The following is a 20,309-nucleotide window of genomic DNA, read 5'->3' as shown; positions in this document are numbered from 1 at the left end:
ACAAGAGGGTTAAATAAATGCTTGGTTATTATGTATGTTGAATGTCTTTGGATGGTGGGAGGAAACCGGAGAACCCGGGGAAAACCCACGCGGACACGGGGAGAACATACAAACTTCTCGCAGAAACACCCACCGGTCCTGTGGGACCAGGGCCGGCAGTGTTCTTGCTGTGGGGCTCGCAGTGCTAAGCAATGGGCCGCCGTGTCGCCCAGTCAGAGGTAAAGGAGGAGATAAGGGGGGGAGGGGGGTTTCTTCCAAACGAAGATAAAGTGAACTGAAAACTGTGGTTATTTATAGTAGCTTAGGGCTCGTATGATTGGAAGATATTGATTAGCAAATGCGAGACCGGCCGTGATAAATCAAAAGCACGTAATCCTCTCGAAATTAGTTTATGAATAAACTACATTTAAAAAGTGAGATAATGTACATCCAGGTGGTTGTTTTCACAGAAAAAGTGCTTTAGTCCTATACAGAGGCTGAGTGTATAAGCTTGCTCTAAATTACTTGTGGGATGTTTTCCACCTCATGCAAATTAACCTTTTTTGTAAAACTGTTTTGTATTCACAAAGAAGACGTGATTGAGGCAAATTATGTCTTTTTGGAGCAAGTTTGCTGTGCATTCTATTTTGTTTGCATTGACTTTATCTGCAGTACTTGCGTGAATTCTTAAATTTGTATTTACTGTAAATCGATGTGTATTTGTGCAACTAAATGTACTTAGGACAAGATATTATCTTTCTTGTCACAAAATGTAGACGGATTTCCAATGAGCCTGGGCTGGAGATTTGCCCTTTCAGATATTTCTGACGTGTCTGCGATTCTATCAGATTGTGTATTTGATAACTCATTTGGTGTGATTGTCACATGGATGAAAAGGAGCACAAATATGCTTCCAATTTTAGGCGTTTGTAAGTGATTTCACAAAAACAGGTGGGCGATTGAAAATCAGGACTAAAATTGTGCAGTGTGAACTCAGTATAAAAAGACTGGTGATGAAAAATAGGACTGGATTTATGCAAAGTGCACACAATTGATCCATTGTATTTTAGTTGCTTTACACAATCAACATCCATCAGCAGTAGTTGCATGAAACTTTCTCCAATGCATGCATTTCCTTATAGTGTGTGTGGTTGTGTGTATGTGACTTTTGCAGATCTGTGACCTTTTCGTGTTTGTGATTTTTATCACAGTTTCATTTTTTCAGTGTTTATATATTTATTGCCGAATGTGATTTATCTTGCAGAGATGTTACAGAGCAACAGTAACTCATCATGTTTTTGATTATTGTAATGTTTTTGTGCACTAGAGTTGCTTTATAATCTTTCTTTGCTGTTGGTCCTTCCACAGTGTTTTGGCTCAGTGAAAGCTCTCTTCTTTTCTGATCTCATTTAATCTCTTCATGCTGGTCTGCATTTATTGCTTATTCTCTGTCTGTGATGCGGCTTATTATGTGTGTGTTTCTATGTTTGTGCACATGTGCATGGTTTTTCCATCGGTTTTCCTCATCAGATCGCAGCAAAGCGTGACCAGGTGGGGACAGTCTATATATCTATAAAAACATACCCTTTACCCTCCAACCTCCCCGAGGATCAATCTAAGCTCACAACCCTCCAGTTCTTCCTCTCATTCAGCCTTTGTTGAAGGGGATGGACCTGCTTTGACCCAGTGACATGACCTTTTTAAAAGCTAATAGAAACTACTACTCCTACTGTTTTCAGAGGACAGGCACCCAGAATGCAAAATCAGTCAATGGATGCTGAAATACTTCTGATCACTAATTATTGGCGGTAGTTACAGCAAAAAGTGGGAACTTGTTGTCTAATGTAATCAACATTGTTAAGCAGGAAAATTTGCTGAGTTTTACTATGTACTTTACAGTGTATGCACATGGATGGCTAAAAAATAAAGAAAAAAGACCTCGAGATTCAGTTATATTTCTTACAATATATTACGATATGTTAAACATTTAAAGGCAAGCTGTGAAGACAGGTTTGGATATTATTAAACCAAGATAAAACAAAAATGTATTACATAAATAAAAAGTCTTAATTTGTATGATGCATAGGAGGAAAGATGGATGAATGACAGAAGATGGGCAGAAAGTATTGGTGGATGGATTGGTAGTTGGATGGAGGGTTGGATGAACTGATGGATGGATGGATGGATGGATGGATGGATGGATGGATGGTCTGGTGGATGGACGCATGGATGAATAGATGTGCTAATGGACTGATGAATGGATTGTCAGAATGGGTGAATGGATGGACGAATGCATGAATGAATGGATGTACTGATGGACTAATGACAGGATGGACAGATGGATGGGTAGATGGATGGTTGGAACGATGAACGGGAAGTTAGGGAAGATTGATGGATGGTTGGATGGAATTATGAGTGGATGGATGTATGGATGGATGAATAAATGGATGGTTGGTTGGTTGCCTGGTTGGATGGATGGATGGATGGATAGACTGATAAATGGATGCATGGACTGATGGAATGATGGATGGATGGTTGATTGGTTGGTTGGTTGCATGGATGGATGGATGGATGGATGAGTAGTTGAATGGATTGGTAGTTGAATGGACAGGTGGATGGACTGATGGATGGGTAGTTAAATGGATGGTTGGATGGACTGATGGATAGAAAGATGGATTGATGGATGGTTGGATATATTGATAGATGGATGCATGGATGGCTGGTTGGATGACTGATAGATGGATGCATTGACGGATGGATGTACTGATGGACAGATGCATGGATGGATAGATAGTTGAATGGATGGTTGGATGGACTGATGGATGGATGGATAAATGAATGAATAGATGGTTGAACTGATGGATAGATGATGCATTTATGGATAGATGGATGGATGGATGGATGGTTGGTTGGTTGGTTGGTTGGTTGGTTGCATGGACAGATGGATGGATGGATAAATGAATGAATAGATGGTTGAACTGATGGATAGATTATGCATTTATGGATAGATGGATGGATGGATGGATAGATGGATGGATGGATGGATGGATGGATGGATGGATGGATGGATGGGAAGTTGAATGGACTCAGATGGATGAATAAATGGATGGATGGATGGATGTACTGACAGACTGATGAATGGATGGTCAGAATGGATGGAGGGATGGATGAGTAGTTGGATGAATGGCTGGCTGGATGGATGGATGGATGGATAGATGAATAAATGGTTGGATGGACTGACAGATGTATGGATGGAGAGATGGATGGATGGATGGATGGATGAACTGATGAATGGATGATCAGAATGGATTGAAAGGTGGGTGTTTGAAAGGCTGGTTGGAAGAATTGATAGATGGATGCACAGATGGATGAATGGATGGATGGGTAGATGGATGAAGGTTGGATGGGCTGATGGATGGTTGGACAGAATCATTGATTGATGGTCAGAATAATAGATGGATGAATGTATCACAAAAGCAACTCATCATTGTACATCCTGTGTGCTTGGTGGTTGGTGAAAATGGTCCTCTGAAAACTATAGGAGTATAGTTGAGCACCTCACTGGGCAGAGATCCCTGTGTGCCCATGGGGTGTGTTTGTGAGACTGACAGACATTGCATGGACATTGCATGCCAGTGTGAAAAAATCCCAACTCCTTATGGGAGAGAAAAAGTAAGCAGACCAATCACAGAGCTAAGCTGCTGTATGACTTTCTGAGTCCGGTTCTCTGTTTTGTATTGGGAAGGTATATACAGTACAGTTTAATTGCAGTGTCAAGCATTTGAAGTTTGGTATTTAGAAAGATGAAAGTCTTAGACATCCCAAAAAAAAAACTAAAAAAAAAACTTATCTTAGTGAAGCTCGACAGCCCATTATAGCTGTCAAGGAAACATCCCACCGGTCAGAAAGGACTCAGCTTTTTGGATTAAACAAGGTTGAAATAGAGGTCATTCGTGTGCATAAACATGTCTGCTGAAGTTTAGAGTCAAAGAGTTTTAAAATAACAGTTTCTTATCTTTTTCAGGTGAGTTCCATTCTGTTGAACTGTGTAATTTCATATGTCATTCATTGCAAACTTACTTACTACATCTGTAACATTCAGAGACTGAATCTTTCAGCTTTGTCACATTGATGTGACTTAGCCTAACTTTAAGTCAATCCTGAAAACAAAGTTAAACTTTATGGAACTCAAACATCATTAACAAGCATTACTGTTATGATGGCAAATACTTATGGTTAGGAAATTTAACAATAAATTGTATGGGCAATAATTCACCCAAATATGATAATTTGAATATGATAATAATGCTGCTAATTTACTTACCCTCAACACATCTAAAAACTAGATGACTTTTTATTTAGAAGATTAGAAGATTTTTTTTTTTACAGAAATTCTGGTTCTTGGGGATTCCATAAAATGCTTGTCAGTGGCTTTTAGCCTTTTGACAGTATAAAAAAAGGAAATAAAATATATAAACATAAAGATCAAAAGCAGAAACAAACAAAAACACAAAGGCTCAATCCCAATTCTGTTTTATACCCTTTTCCTTAAATATTCCACTAAGAAATGGGACACCACTAAAATTCCCTGCACATTTTGTCACTAGCTTGAAATTGCACTGTCTATTTACACAGTCCTTATATTCATGGATGTAACCGCAATAACATCAAGTCATCTAGTATCTGAATTGAAAATATGCTTTGGGACTATCCAGCCTGATTCCACAAGGAAACGTAACAATTTTAAGTCATTGGAAGATGAGCAAATTGTAATAATTTGCATGTACAAATGTACAAATTCATACGAATTAGCTACTAAATCAAAAAAGTTACAAATTGCCTTTAGCGAATTTCCTTTTAGCAATTTTTATCATTTTTTTTTAAAATGTTTATTCGAAGAACCTGACTGTAAAACATGAACGGTGTCATGAAAATAATAATACTAATTCTTGTTAGTTGTAAAAATCCTTATTAATGACAAAAAAATTAATAAAATTATTTGTTAGTCTCTTTGCTCGCTTGGGCATCCCCTTCATTTATAGTCTGATCCCGCAAAATCTTTGTTTGAAGGGCTGTCTGACACCTACAGCTGAAAGAGAATTGGGACACCCCTTTTCCCTAATATTTATGTTCAGTTTAGGTTAAAGTAGGCAAGGCAAGTTTATTTATATAGCACATTTAATACACAATGCTAATTTAAAGTTTAAAGAATAAAAGAAACAAGAAAATAAAAACAACAGAGTATAAAAATGATTAAAAACAGATAAAAAATACAGATTTAAAAAAATGAAGAAGAAAAGAAAGACATAATAGTGTGATCTGTCCGACGTAGCACATGTGCTCATTCAGTAAAGGCACAGCTAAACAGATGTGTTTTCAGTCTTGATTTGAATGTGCCTAATGTTGGATCACATCTGATTATTTCTGGAAGCTAATTCCAGCTGCTGGGGTGTAGTAGTTGAAGGCGGATTCACCCTGCTTTAACTCTTGGAATTTCTAATTTACTTGATCCTATTGATCTGAGTGATCTGTTAGGTTTAAATTCAGTGAACATATCTGTAATGTATTGAGGTTCTAGGCCATTTAGTGATTCATATACTTTAGTAGAAGAACTAAAGGGTTAAATTGGGATTGGGCCTAAATGTACCAATTTGGCAACCACTCACAACATCCTAGCATCATGAGTTTTTCATTGGCAGAAACAAATAATTCTCAGTATCATAATATAACTTGGCCAACTGTGGTTTTACAAAGAAACCATCGTTTTAGAATGGTTCTTTGTGTCTTTTTCTGGTGAATGAGCAGTTATTTTACAGAAATGTTAAACGACATGTATTGTCAGCTTCAGAGGTAGGTTTGTTTCTGTAGAATAACCTCCCCTATAAGGCATGCTTTTTACTAACCAGATAAACTCTAGCTAATGTAATTCTGAATTACATGATGGGCTGGAGGAAGTGATTAGCTCATTAAAATGTAATTGAATTGAGTTCAGGCTTTGTGCATGTGCTGGCAGATGACATCAAACAAAACGCTTCAAGTGTGCGTTAAAATGCAAGTGTGTTGGAAATGTTTCTGAGTGATTGCTTTTTCCTTACAGAGGAACTAAAGGAAAGGACATAAACACCATCAAGTCCCTGAGGGTTCTTCGAGTCTTGAGACCCTTGAAGACAATCAAAAGATTGCCCAAACTCAAGGTAATGCCTGTCTGTCTGGTTCCTTGCCCACTAATCTTACTCCTCTGTGACCATGCACAGTAAAATTACAAGATAAGGTCCATCAAAAAAAGTAATTTGTAAGAAGAACATTGCAGTTCTGTTAGTTGAGGTGAATTCGGTCATTTGAAAGAAAATGCTTAAACATTTACATTAAAAACAAAACAAAACATAACTTTAAAACATTAAATGATGTCACTTAATTAAAATAAATGTTCAAGTTAAACTAAATTAAGCTACAATTCCTAAAATAAATATAAGTAAATTAAGTAAAGTACTAAAACATAGACAGAAATTAAATTTATAACTAAAACTACAAAATATAAGTAAATTTAAAATATTAATACTTTAATATAAATACTTTTGTATATAATAGTACTAAATACTGTTTTACTAATTACTAAATGCATGCAATAAATGCTAAATAATGTATATGCTGAAGCATGCTAATAGGACTTTTAATTTGCCAGTAACCTGGGTTAATCGTTTCCGGTGAATTGTATGCCAATGTAAAATTGGCGCGTTTAAGGTCTTTTTTCTTTAAAAATCAGCAATCTCCACTGGTGATATAAAGTGGGTTTCAGATTGTACAAGAAGCACTGCATTAAATAAAATTTTTCCTCGCCATGTCTTTATAATATAAGCATTTTTTTAACTCCAGTATATTCAATGGAGCTTCAGCGCTAACCTGCCGATTCTGACGGGGACGTGCGAGCAAACGGCTTTTTCTCTTGTTTTAAGCTTGAGCAACTAAATGAATGTTCAACTCTGTTTAACTGATTGTATTTGAATTACATTGCAACATCGATGCTGTAAAAGGAACCGTATAAAATGGAAAAAAATTCACAATAACAGGTCTCCGGAAGTTTATCAGTATGGGAAACACATTAGCTCGGCATATACCGCATTATGTGTCTTTTTAGAAAATAATAGTAGCATGCTTCCGTGCTACATACAACAAAATACACACTTAACCAGTAAACACTGCCATAACTGACAAATTAACTTAACTAAAACTGTTTGAGGAAAATGATGGAGGCAAACCATTTACGTTACTGTATGAATCCAAATGGTTTAAGTACTGTAAACTTTAAAAAACTGTAAATAATCCACTTTAGTTGTTTTAAGGACGGATAAATGTGCTCTGCGTCGTGGCACATAGTCTAACAGGGTTGTGCTTATTCTCTTAATAAGTTATGGGTGTATTTTGAGAATAAACCAACCAAAGTCTCATCTCCTTTTCCCTTCAAGAGTCAGTTGCGTAGCGCCATGGCACATTTGCTATTAACAAGGCAGACTTTGTAAGTGGAAGAACTGAATGCTTCACTAGCAAGAAAACAGTTAAACAGACCATCTGCAGCGTGAGGATAAAGAATTAGCCTCCTCCAATTGACCTTTACTTTCACTTAAAAAACTGAGTTATATTTAAACACATGTGCTATGACCAATATGGTCCAAAACCTGACAGGTGGACAAATTTAAGCTTGTTTTTAATAAAACAAATATCAATATGCATATGATAAATACTACTACTACTACTACTACTACTACTACTACTACTAATAATAATAATAATAATAATAATAATAATAATAATAATATTAATGACATTATACAAATGGGAGTTGTCATGAATTAACTGAAAAAAATGCCCTCCGAAATAAAAAAGGCATGGAGGCAGTGTTTTTTATATCTATGTAGAAAATAGTAATAATTTGTAAAATGTTTCATTCGTAAATATATTTGCACATTGTTGTAAATCATGCGTGTTTTAAGCAACATGTGAGGACTTTAGGCCTGCTTTCATCTGGTCTATTGCACAGTCTATTTTAGTTCCTCAAAACATCAACGCACCAACATGGGTGTTTAGATGGAAACGCCCATGAGTCCACAAAGTAGTGCAAATGGATTTGCTATTTAAACAACATAGCGGAAAACGTGAAAATTAAGGTTGCGTTGGTCTGAAAATAGCAACACCTCGGGGCAAACTTGTCTTGCTCGTTATTGCGCCGGGTGTATGATAGGGCCCTTTAAGTTCAAATCAGTATAAGATCAGTTAAAAGAATGCATAAAGTTTAAGTGAAGTTTATGTATAAACTAATTTCGAGAGGATCACGTGCTTATGATTGCTAGCGGCTGGATCTGCATTATCCAATACACAATGCTTCAATCAGATGACTCCTAAACTACTATAAATACCCTGGGTTTCATTCCACTGCTATCTTCGTTTTGAAGAGTCCCCCCTTCCACCCCTACTCCTCCTTCCTAGATGGGTGACACGGTGGCCCAGTGCATAGCACTGGTCAGAAACCAGCAGACATTTCTGTGTGGAGTTTGCAATTTCTCCCTGTGCTCACGTGGGTTTCCCCCGGGTTTCCTCCCACCGTCCAAAAATATGCAAATTAGGTTAATTGACTAATCCAAATCAGCACCATAGACATGCTCCTAGTATATAGTTATCTCCAAGAGGAATCGCTTAATGTTCATTGGTTACTACAGCAGGGGAGCTCTCGAGATCTACCTGAGCTCAAACTCCCCTCCCGCCTTGCAACGGGAGGGAGCCCCAGGCTCAAAGATCTCATGAGCTTAGGGCTCTCTCACGGGACAGCATGCCAAACAAGCTTTATAATCAATCATTAGCTAAATGTGAACTCTTGAAACAATTATACAGCTACTCAAATGATTTGGTATTGCTTCTAGCATTAGAGTTAACACAAAAAATATGACTAAATCATTCCTAACTTAATCAGTTCTGCTTAATATAATCGGTTTACGGGTTATCATAGATATTTTTCATTAAGTCAAAGTAACTTTTAAAAAAATATTAGTTAAACTAGCTTATTTCATCTAGTGATATTCACTGTTTTACAGTGTAGGTGTTCAGCAAAAATAAACACGCATGCATAAACAAATTGTAACATGCTACATTATTACCACATGATTATACTGTATATGCATTTTAATTTGCTAATCTTAATGCAGCATATTAAAATCTTGGCAGAATGCTCAAATCATTAGTCAGTAAGGAGATTTATCAAATTAGGAATGGATATTCAAGTCGAGCGCATTAAATTGTAGTGTTATGCATGTATGTGGTCTGTTTGTGTATCACTCATTCTGTTTTACTAGGTCAGGCAGGTAAGCCATGCATACTGAAAAATAGCTTGATGCTCACACTATGTATCCTTAGTAGGATGTTCTGAAAATAGCCTGGTGTACTGCTCAATATAAGGAATTCAAAGGAACACATCTCTTTTTTCTTCGAAATACAGTCATTTTCTGAGTTAAACTGTTTGATAATTTTTTTATCCATTCAGCTGATCTCTTTGTCTGGCAGGAGCACTTTAAACTTAGCTTAGCATAAATCATTGAATTGGATTAGACCATTAGCATCTCATTCAAAAAACATTCAACAAAAAAATAATTCAAATAAATTTTATATATTACGATTAACTATTCTGTTGTTAGTTTTTAGCAAAATTGTAAGTTTTATTTTTTTTTACATTACACACATTATACATCCTTGTAATGCTGTTATGAAAGTAGCCTAGTGTACTGCTCAATATAAGCATTTAAAGAAACACATCCCTTTTTTCTTGGAAATACACTCATTTTACAACTTCCCTAGAGTTAAACTGTTGAGTTTGATCATTTTTTAATTCATTCAGCTGATCTCTGTCTATCAGATTACCTCTTCTGTTGATATTTTAAGGGACTATCTATACCAAAATTTTGAGATTTTTTTTTACCATTCAGCCAATCTCTGTGTCTGCAGCAACACTTTTAGTTTAGCTTAGCATAAATCATTGAGTTGGATTAGACCATTAGCTTCTCGTTTGAGTTTTGATAAATCTCCTATATAACGATTGACTATTCTGTTGTTATTTTAAGAGACTATCTTAAGTGAAATTTAAGATTTTTATTATTATTATTATTTATTTATTTATTTTTTTTTTTAAAGATAGCTTGATGCTTACACTATGCATCCTTAGTATGCTGTTCTGAAGATAGCTTGGTGTATTGCTCAATATCAGCATTTATATGAATGTTTTTCTTGGAAATATGCTGTTTGTACAACACCCTAGAGGTAAACTGTTGAGTTTGATCATTTTTTAATACCTTCAGCTGGTCTCTTTCTTTGGCACGAGCACTTTTAGCTTAGCTTAGCATAAATCATTGAATTGGATTAGACCATTAGCATTACATTAAAAAAAAAAGTTTTGATAAATTTACGATTGACTATTTTGTAGTTACATTGTGTACTAAGACCAAAAGAAAATGAAAGTTGCTAATTTCTAGTCAGTATGGGTAGGAACTATACTCTTATTCCAGCGTAATAATCAAGGAACTTTTATGTCATACCATGACAGCAGCAGGCGCAATGATATTATGCAGCACCTGAAAATAGTACTCAGCTATGTAGCTAGCTAACAGTGCAAAGTTCCTTGATCATGTCGCTAAAATGAAAGTATAACATTGATTTTTTTACAATTTGGAATGGGATGCTAATGGTCTATTCTAATTCAATGATTTATGCTAAGCTAAGATAAAAATGCTCCCACCAGACCTGGAGACTGGCTGAATGGTTTAAAAAAAAATTGTAAAACACAACTTTACCTCTAGATTACTTGTAAAGTTAACCTGTTTTCAAAAACAGTGGGTAAAGAAAAGAACAATTAAAAGTTTAATGTAAATGCGAGTAGCTTGTTTACCTTCTTATATGCTACTGTATAAATGTGTGTGTATATCGCAGGCAGGGATACTCATTGTGTAAACCTCGACATTAACAGCCTTGCTGCATCTTTCTCTCTAATCAAATCATACACTTAGCCACACAAACAAATAGTTTTCGAGACACTCACTGTTATCTCATTACATGGCCATATTATACATTTAAACTTACATTTCACACCATCGTTTGTTCATTCGGCTGAAGATTCATCCGTCACCGGTGGCGTTAGAGCAAATAATAGACTAACAAATAGGACTGCAGTTTAGCTGTAATGCACACACGAAGCCTCAAAGGGCCACACAGACATTTATCCTGCCTACAGAGATCTTATTAGCATTAATGCCGAAAAATATACACTACTCAGAGCTAATAATGATACCCTGAGGACATTAAATGAGCAGAAATGACAGAAAAATTAGAAGATTTATACCTCCCCCCTACTCCGGTTTTATTCTCAGCGAATATGCAATGGTGTTGCAGTGTAGAGCAAGATGAGCAGTAATCAATTAGGACTCTGCCACAGCCTATAATTAGCAAAGTTGTGACATTAATGACACGGATGAATTTAACGAAGGTACGCATTACGGTCAGTGGCAGAAGATGTGATTTGGACTGTTTACGCGTCCGCAGGCCGTGTTTGACTGCGTGGTGAACTCTCTGAAGAATGTGCTCAACATCCTCATCGTCTACATCCTCTTCATGTTCATCTTCGCGGTCATCGCCGTGCAGCTTTTCAAGGGGAAGTTTTTCCACTGCACCGATGAGTCCAAAGCCCTGGAGAAGGACTGCAGGTACGACTGGACTGTCTGGGTATATTTTGCATGGTGGATGGAGGAGAAAGAGGGAATGGAGACAGAAAGGTACAGCAAAGGTGAACGTAGAAAAGGATGAAATATGAAATATGAAAGAGTGAAGCAGTGTTGTTTTAGTTGTATTTATATAATGTTACCGGTTTTTGAATTTATACTTTTAAAAAGCTGTCTGATCTCAAAAGTCATTGTAAACAATTTATTTGGGCTAAATTTAAACAAACAAATTAAACTGAACATTACTAAGTTTAATTTGTTTATTCAAATCAACATAGGCTCTTTCTGAAAACGTAGCCCTGTATACATTTCTGGAGATCTCAAATTATGTAGCCAGAGCTATACTTATGGCTGCATTTCGTCTTTAAAGCGAACGCTATGGGGCGGTATGACGCCGTTCCTTTTCGCGCATACCAGCTGACCACTTACCTCCATATGGTCGGCTGTTCCGCTGTTACCAGTTTCTTCAGTAGCTCGCCATGTACTTCAGCAGATTTGAAAGGCAGAAAGAGTTGACCATGATGACAGGGTTCGAGTCTGGTGAAGAACTGTTCCAGAAAGCAGGTAAAAACAGAAGCCATAAAATAAAATAAACAAGTAAATAACAGTGTGAGAATGTGGTAAAAATCTGAAAACATGGTACAAATCAGTTAAAGGCTTTTCTTTTTCTGGATTACTTTTTAAAACTGTCAGTTGGGTTTAGGGAGGTAGGTGGGCAGGTCAATCTATGCTTTTGAGAACACTATTGGTTGTGTTTTAGAGAAGGAGGAGGGTGGGTCAATCAGTCGGTCAGTCAGTCAATCATTCAGTCAGTCAGTCAGTCGACAGGGACCTCTGGTGGATTTACACAAGAATAGCATGCAGGCGCAAATTGCACTAGAGAGAGAAATTTGAGATCTCAAAAAGCGCACACAGCGACCGCAGGTTGATTCGCGATAACAAAAACTGCAAAAAACGAAGCTCCTTGGACGTATTTAGCACTTTTCAGAAATGTATATAGCGGTACTTTTTTTAGAATGATCCTGGGTTGGTTCAAATTCAACACATATAAATTTGCAGACATCATTTTTTTTCAGTGTATCATGGTTTACTCATTTCAAACTCTTAAAGGGATAGTTTACCCAGAATTAAAAACTGACTCACCTTTTACTCTCAAATTGCTGCTAAGTGTCTTTTTTCTGTTAAGTAAAATAGAAGATATTTTGGAGAATGTTGGAAGCTGGTACACATTGACATCTATAGGAAATACATGTCTTAATGCATGTCTTACAAAGTGAATGTGTGTGTGTTTTTGAGACAAAAAAATGTTAAAAGTTAAATTAAATACAGTAGTCAACATCTTAAGTGGATCAAAAACGTTTTTCCGAATTGTCCTAAGGCAAGAATAGGTGTTGTTTAAAGGTTTTAGGACAGCTTTAATGAAAGGTTTTGAACCATTTCAAATGTTGACTACTGTATACCTTATTAGCAGACACTTTTATTCAAAGTTGGGGTAAGTTCTTTTTTTTGGTGAACTGTTCCTCCAAGAAACGTTATCATCTTTAGAATATAAATGATTTAAAATGAAAACTAAGAGAAAAGAGAATGAATCAAAGCAGAATGGTAAAATATTGGTGTGTGTTCATCAGGGGTCAGTTCTTGGAGTACGGCAGTGATGGAGTGGCCATGACGCAGCCGCGCGAGTGGAAGAAGTACGACTTCCATTATGACAACGTCCTGTGGGCCTTTCTGACCCTCTTCACTGTGTCTACAGGAGAGGGCTGGCCACTGTAAGTTCACTTCATCTATCACACACACACACACACACACACACACACACACACACAAACACACACTCACTCACACATGTGTACTGTGATGACATAAGTATAATGTAGCTTTTCCTACTCTGATGGTTTTCTTCTTTATGAGATCATCTTCTTGCTCTGCTCTCTCTGGTAAAATCAGTATTCCACCCACTGGTTTCTTTCTTACTCAAAACTCTTTTATTCATAGAAAAACATACTTGGTTACGAAAGAGAAAATCAGACGCTGCAACAAGAAAGTCCAGAAAGTTTTTCATATTTAATTCATATCCTTCTTTAACATTCAAAAGCTGCCTCTGGTTCTCTGTGATATCTCTGCATTCCTACTCAAGTTTTATGGGCAAAGACATGCGTTCTAAACCACTGTACAGTGTAAATACACTTTTCCCCTTCATTTTCTATGGTTTTTACTCTGTCAGTCAATCCGTATATATATGTGTGTGTATGTATATATATTTATAGTTATTTTTATATTTTATTGAATTTATTTATATATATTTGCTTTATTATTATTATTATTATTATTTTAATTAATTTAATTATTTTTTTTATTTAATTTAGTTTTGCATTATTGTAATTTTATATAAAACAATTATATTTCATATTTATTTTATTTTATTTTGTTTTATTATTTTGATAAAATAATATTTTAAAATGCTAAAAAAAGTTTGTGTTCTCTAGTGTGCTGAAACACTCTGTTGATGCCACGTATGAAGACCAGGGTCCCAGTCCAGGATATCGCATGGAAACCTCCATCTTCTATGTGGTCTACTTCATCGTCTTTCCCTTCTTCTTTGTCAACATCTTTGTGGCTTTGATCATCATCACATTCCAGGAGCAGGGGGATAAAGCCATGTCCGAGTGCAGCTTGGAAAAGAACGAGGTATGACCTACAGTAAATAGTCAGTTAAAATCAACCATAAGCAGACAAGTAGAGAAAATGACGGCAAACTGTAGGCACCATCCAGTGTTGCTTAAAAAGGACTTTCATTGTGCATGCAAATACAAGGTCAAAGTCATGTTTCATACATGCATGGACAGTTGTGAGGTGCCTGGAAGAGGAGCGCTCTTAAGAGAATTCATCTCACCTTTGTGAATCCAATGCATCTGTCTGTCTGTATCTCTATCACCTTGACTTTAAACTGCTTTGACAAACACATGTACAGAAGTAAAGCCCAGGAGGAGCTATAAGACCAGTCATGCTGAACTCTCTCAACTCTCTGACTCGGTTATCTGATGCTTACTAAGTCCTCGGTATTAAAGTGCATGTGAAATCAAAATTTACAATGATACTGTTGCTAACTTACATTCTTATTTTTAAGGTGATCAATTAATCTAGTGCAAATTAATCCACTGGAAAAAAAAAAACTGTTTGTTTTGATCATCTTCAATTAAAGTCTGACCCTTTGCTTTCACATTTTACAGTGGCAACTGCATATTAATACCTTTTCTTACTGTTAGTTTGCTATGAGGGAATGATACACAAAAGAAAGCCCTGCCCCCTACTCAGTACTCTGTTTCAGTTGGAAGTGCATCAACATACTGTAATAACGTCTCAGAAACGTTTGGTTCACATTGACTTTAAGATGTATTTCTCAGTCCCGCAAAACACTATTCAATTTTTTTGACGGATGAAAGTTTTGGAGGCAGTGTGCAATAACCTTAAAGATATGATAAAAACAATGTATTCATCAATGCATTGGATTTTTTTTCTGACCAATTCTTACAAGATCAGAATTTATTCTGTATTAAAATTAGATTATGACAGTCTATATATTTCTTTTTTAATATTAATGATACTGAATAAACTGAATATACTTTAATCAAATAATTTTTGAAATGGCACTACTATTTTATAAAGATTCCAGTTATTAAAAACAGCATAGAATAGCTCAAGTTATGGTCAAAAATTTTAAGTTGTAAATGTACAGCAGAAGAAATAGGAAAACATGTGAATAAAGAATCGTTTTGGAATTGAATTGGGACTCCAAAAATCGGATCGGATCAAAAAGTCCCTATGGATTCCCACCTCTATTTCAGAGGTAGCATTCACATATGATACTGTTTACAAATGTCATCTTGTGCATGGTTGGTCATGAAGTGCTTTTGAACACATTTTAGGCCCAATCTCAATTCTATTTTTTGTACCCCTTTCCTCTTGGCCCTTCATACAGAGCATGAAGGGGAAGGGCTTCAAAATTTATCCCTAAAAAAATGGGACAGCACTACAATACCTGCACAATTCATTATATGTCATCATGATCTCTTGCTTTATATGATATCAACGATCGCGACTGCTGTAGTTATTCCAGTTGCTTTATTTTTGTGGTTTTTATCTTCAGGACATTACTGAAGGCAACAATATCATGATATCATAATGATATAATGTGGCAATAATCGTGTAACTGTGCTGTGCATTTACACCGTGGCCATATTCATTTAAACACAAGAAAACAAGATTAACATTATAGCAGACACTGTAAAAAGCCCATTCCCAGCCACTAGACTTTTCTGACAGGCTATTCGAGTGTCATCGAGTGTCAGAATGTTGATTTGTACAGGAGCTACTGTATTATTATGGATTACGGATAGCGAAATTTAGCGTTTTTTATTTTAGCGTTTTTTTTTTTTAAGCATGACGGTAAAACACAAACGCGGTAATGAATATATTAAAACATGTGCTTGTTTGTTGTAAAAATTCGTAATTATGACAAAAAATACTAATTTGTGGATCTCTTTACTTCTGGGTGCAGCTATTCTGCTGTTGTGGCTGGTGTATTCTGGGAAATTTTCATACTCCTTGGTTTCAAGTGTGGTCCTGAAAAATCTCTCATTCGAGAGGTATCTAGCCCTTCCCCTTATCCCTACGCCTTCAAGCTATAGAGAATTGGGACAACCCTTCACGTAAATGCACAAAATGTGAGGTAGGGGTCTGGGGAAGGGCTAAGGATTAGAATTGGGATTGGGCCTTAATAACAGTTTGGAAATGATGATGTGCCTTAGATCACACTATAATGCCGAGTGGAAACAGGGTAACATAGGAGTTATTTAGCCTCCTTAATATTTGATTTGAAGTGCATTACATAGGCATAGTAAGCAGATCAGTAAACCAATGCAATGTTAAATAAAGTGTAAATAACTCATAACTAGGGCCAGACAAATTCTGCAGACATTTTTTTTTTGCTATTTCTGCCGAGAATTTTGTTAAAAATCTGCTGATTTATATGGAATGATTTTAAAAGTATAATAACTAAAAACTAAATATATTACATACAAAATAATAGCTTTGTAACTTTTATTTAATGTCTACAATGCAGATCCAATTTATTTGGTAATCAAAGCAAGACTCTCATATAATACAAACTGTATTGTAAATAAATCATATGAACATTTTCATATTAGTCATTACTTATAGTAAAACTTGAATAAATATAAATCTACACACATTTGCACATGTAAATAAACAGAATTAATGATGGGCTAAAAACCTGTGGAAATCTGCGGAATTCTGAGCGCGAAGATTCCGTGTGGGCCTTCTCATAACTCAGTTATAATCATATTTGTTCTGTTTGTTATTTTCAATGGTTAAATTTGACTTTTGTGTTGTTTAATTTTTATTTAAAAAAAAACTAAAATGTTTGTGTGGAGTTTGCATGTTCTCTAGGCGTTCGCATGGGTTTACTCCGGGTGCTCCGGTTTCCCCCACAGTCTAAAGACACGCGTAGGAAACATTGTGCGTAGTGTATGAGTGTAAATGAGTGTGTATGGATGTTTCCCAGAGATGGGTTGCAGCTGGAAGGGCATCCGCTGCCTAAAACATATGCTGGATAAGTTGGCAGTTCATTCCGTTGTGGCGACCCCAGGTTAATAAAAGGACTAAGCAGAAAAGAAAATAAATGAATGTATAAAAAATTTTGACTAGCCAGATTGACTTGAAAACATCATCATAATTTATAATTTATCAATGATAATTAATGATAGCTTGAAATGTGATTATTAAAGTACAGTGCAAAAACGCTTAGTTACCTGTTTCATTTCATTAATTAAGTAATTCAATACTAAAATATTACAATTATATTTTGACCACTAAACTATAAAATATCTCCAGTTTATATTTCAGAAATCTGATCAACGTAATGTACTGTACAAATTATTCATCCATTCATTTTCTTTTCGGCTTACTCCCTTTATTAAACCGGGGTCACCACAGCGGAATGAACCGCCAACTTATCCAGCACATGTTTTACGCATCTCTGGGAAGCAACCATATACACTCAATCACTACGGGCAATTTAGCCTATCCAATTAACCTGTACCGCATGTCTTTGGACTGTGGGGGAAACCTGAGCAGGTAGAGGAAACCCACGCGAAGGGGGGGGGAGAACCTCTAAACTCCACACAGAAATGCCAACTGACCCAGCAGTGGTTTGAACCAGCGACTTTCTTGCTATGAGGTGACAGCACTACCTACTGCACCACTGCATCAGTCTACTGTACAAATTAAATATGTAACTTTTTTTCTTGTTTCCCTGAGCTCATTAAATGGGTTCATTTGAATTCTGGACAAAAAGTAAAAAGATATATTTTAAGTCAAAATGATTATGTAAGCTTTTAATCATCTAGCTCTTTTCATGCATATTCTCCTTTCTCTCTCTAAAGTGATTTCCTTACATGCGTCTTGTTCAGTATCTGAATATCTGTATCCTCTCCCAAATGACATATTAGGCTGTGTTTAAATATTAAATCGTGCAGTTTTGTCCCGCTGGTTTGATGTTTGTCTGCTAGTGCTCATTCATTCACAGCCTTTCATGCGTTTGATTTGGAGCTCTGGGAAAAGCAGTGCTCTTCTAATAATCAAACACAGAAGGATCAAGATGATGAGTTGATGTACGCTTGTAGACATTCACTTCAACATCTCATTATGCTTTGATTTCTTCCACAGCGAGCTTGTATTGACTTTGCCATCAATGCTAAACCTCTGACTCGCTACATGCCGCAAGACAAGAACTCTTACCAGTACAAGATGTGGAAGTTTGTGGTGTCGACTCCGTTTGAGTACTCCATCCTGACCATGATCGCCATCAATACAGTGGTGCTCATGATGAAGGTAAAATCTGCTAACTTCAGAAAGTCAGGTAAAGAAGTGGAATTTATTATCAAGCTAGCTAGTCTTATGCTGCTTTAAAAAGTAAATTTGAAATTATATATATATATATATATATATATATATATATATATATACACACACACACACACCGGCCACTTTATTAGGTACACCTTACTAGTACTGGGTTGGACCTCTTTTGCCTTAATTCTTTGTGGTATAAATTCTACAAGGTTTAAAAAGAGATTTTGGTCCATATTGACATGATGACATCACACAGTTGCTGCAGATTTGTCGGCTACACATGTACACACTGTGATGCGAATCCCCCATTCCACCACATCCCAATGGTACTCTATTGGATTTAGATCTGGTGACTGTGGAGGCCATTTGAGTACAGTGATCTCTTTGTCATGTTCAAGAAACCAGTCTGAAATGATTCACAAACTTATACTATGGCGCGTTATCCTGCTGATATTAGTCATCAGAGGAAGGGTACACTGTGGTCATAAGGGGATGAACATGGTCAGCAACAATACTCAAGTAGGCTGGGGCATTGATACGATGCTCAGTTAGTACTAATGGGCCCAAAGTGTGCCAAGAAAATACCCCCCACACAATTACACCACCACCACCAGCCTGAACCATTGATACAATGCAGAATGTATCCATCCTTTCATGTTGCTGACGCCAAAATCTGACCCTCCCATCCGAATGTCACAGTAGAAATTGAGATTCATCAGACCAGGCAACATTTTTCCAATCTTCTATTGTGCAATTTTAGTGAGCCTGTGCAATTTGTACATACTACCGATGCTCGATTTTAACAGCAGCAGACTGTCTTGACCATGTCTACATGCCTAAATGCATTGAGTTGCTGCCATGTGATTGGGTGATTAGAAATTGTACCTAATAAAGTGGCCGGTGAGTGTATATATGCTTTTGTATATATTCTTCTGATTGGTCCACTGCTCTGACATTAATGAGCGCATCTGCATGTAAAAGCTGAAACTGTTTTATCTTGACAAGGTGTCTAAAAAACACGGTGTTGCAGAAGACGTGAGAGTATAATGGTTATGTATGGCCCTCAACCACATTTACATAGAAAATTAATGGAAAATAAGATTGTTGTACACACACAAGTCAGTATGAGTTCCTTCTCTGTACACATTCAGAAGATTGAACATCTTTTGTCCACTTTTAAATGGATACAGTGCTTGCATTTTCATTAAAATAGACAATTAGTTTCATCCAATCAATGTAAAACCACATATCTACATTATAAGGGCATTGTATCAAATAACACCTAATATAAACCAGCTTCAGTTATTTAAAAAAAAAAAAGGTTAAAAATGGAAATTTATGTTCAGTCATTTATCTAGGATGCTTTTATTTCCCCCATAACTCTCTATGGCCTGGCAGTAATCCAGAGGACTTTCTAATTCATTTGAAATCGAACAAAAAGAGGCATTTGAAATTAAATGAGTGTTTTCAAACATCCAGGCATAATGTCTAGAGCAGCCTAGAGTTCATCAGTCAATGGTTCGCCTGGTAAATTGCCAACAGGAAGTTCCCTTAGCTCCTCTATTTTTATTTCTTCAGTTATAAAACACTGCCAAGGTTGTAGACACACATTGAGAGACTGCAGTGCTCTGATTGAGCTTCAGCAGT

At 36.3% G+C, this 20,309-nt stretch overlaps 1 protein-coding gene across 4 annotated transcripts in view; it reads left to right on the top strand.

Annotated features, from left to right (window-relative positions):
* cacna1bb (calcium channel, voltage-dependent, N type, alpha 1B subunit, b) overlaps positions 1-20,309 on the top strand; it is a 264,119-nt gene that overhangs the window by 190,920 nt on the left and 52,890 nt on the right. For all 4 annotated transcript variants that reach the window (XR_012396671.1, XR_012396670.1, XM_017352993.4 and 1 more), the window contains 5 exons: positions 6,077-6,173; positions 11,554-11,714; positions 13,358-13,498; positions 14,216-14,417; positions 18,477-18,641. Coding sequence is in view for 2 of the 4 variants with exons in the window: in XM_017352993.4 (XP_017208482.3) it covers positions 6,077-6,173; positions 11,554-11,714; positions 13,358-13,498; positions 14,216-14,417; positions 18,477-18,641 (766 nt within the window). In the remaining 2 variants the exon portion in view is untranslated. The remainder of the gene's footprint in view (positions 1-6,076; positions 6,174-11,553; positions 11,715-13,357; positions 13,499-14,215; positions 14,418-18,476; positions 18,642-20,309) is intronic.

This window comes from Danio rerio, chromosome 21 (assembly GCF_049306965.1).
Source record: "Danio rerio strain Tuebingen ecotype United States chromosome 21, GRCz12tu, whole genome shotgun sequence".
Lineage (NCBI taxonomy): Eukaryota > Metazoa > Chordata > Actinopteri > Cypriniformes > Danionidae > Danio > Danio rerio.
The sequence above is the reverse complement of the archived record's forward strand: the minus strand, read 5'-3'. Positions and strand labels throughout refer to the sequence as shown.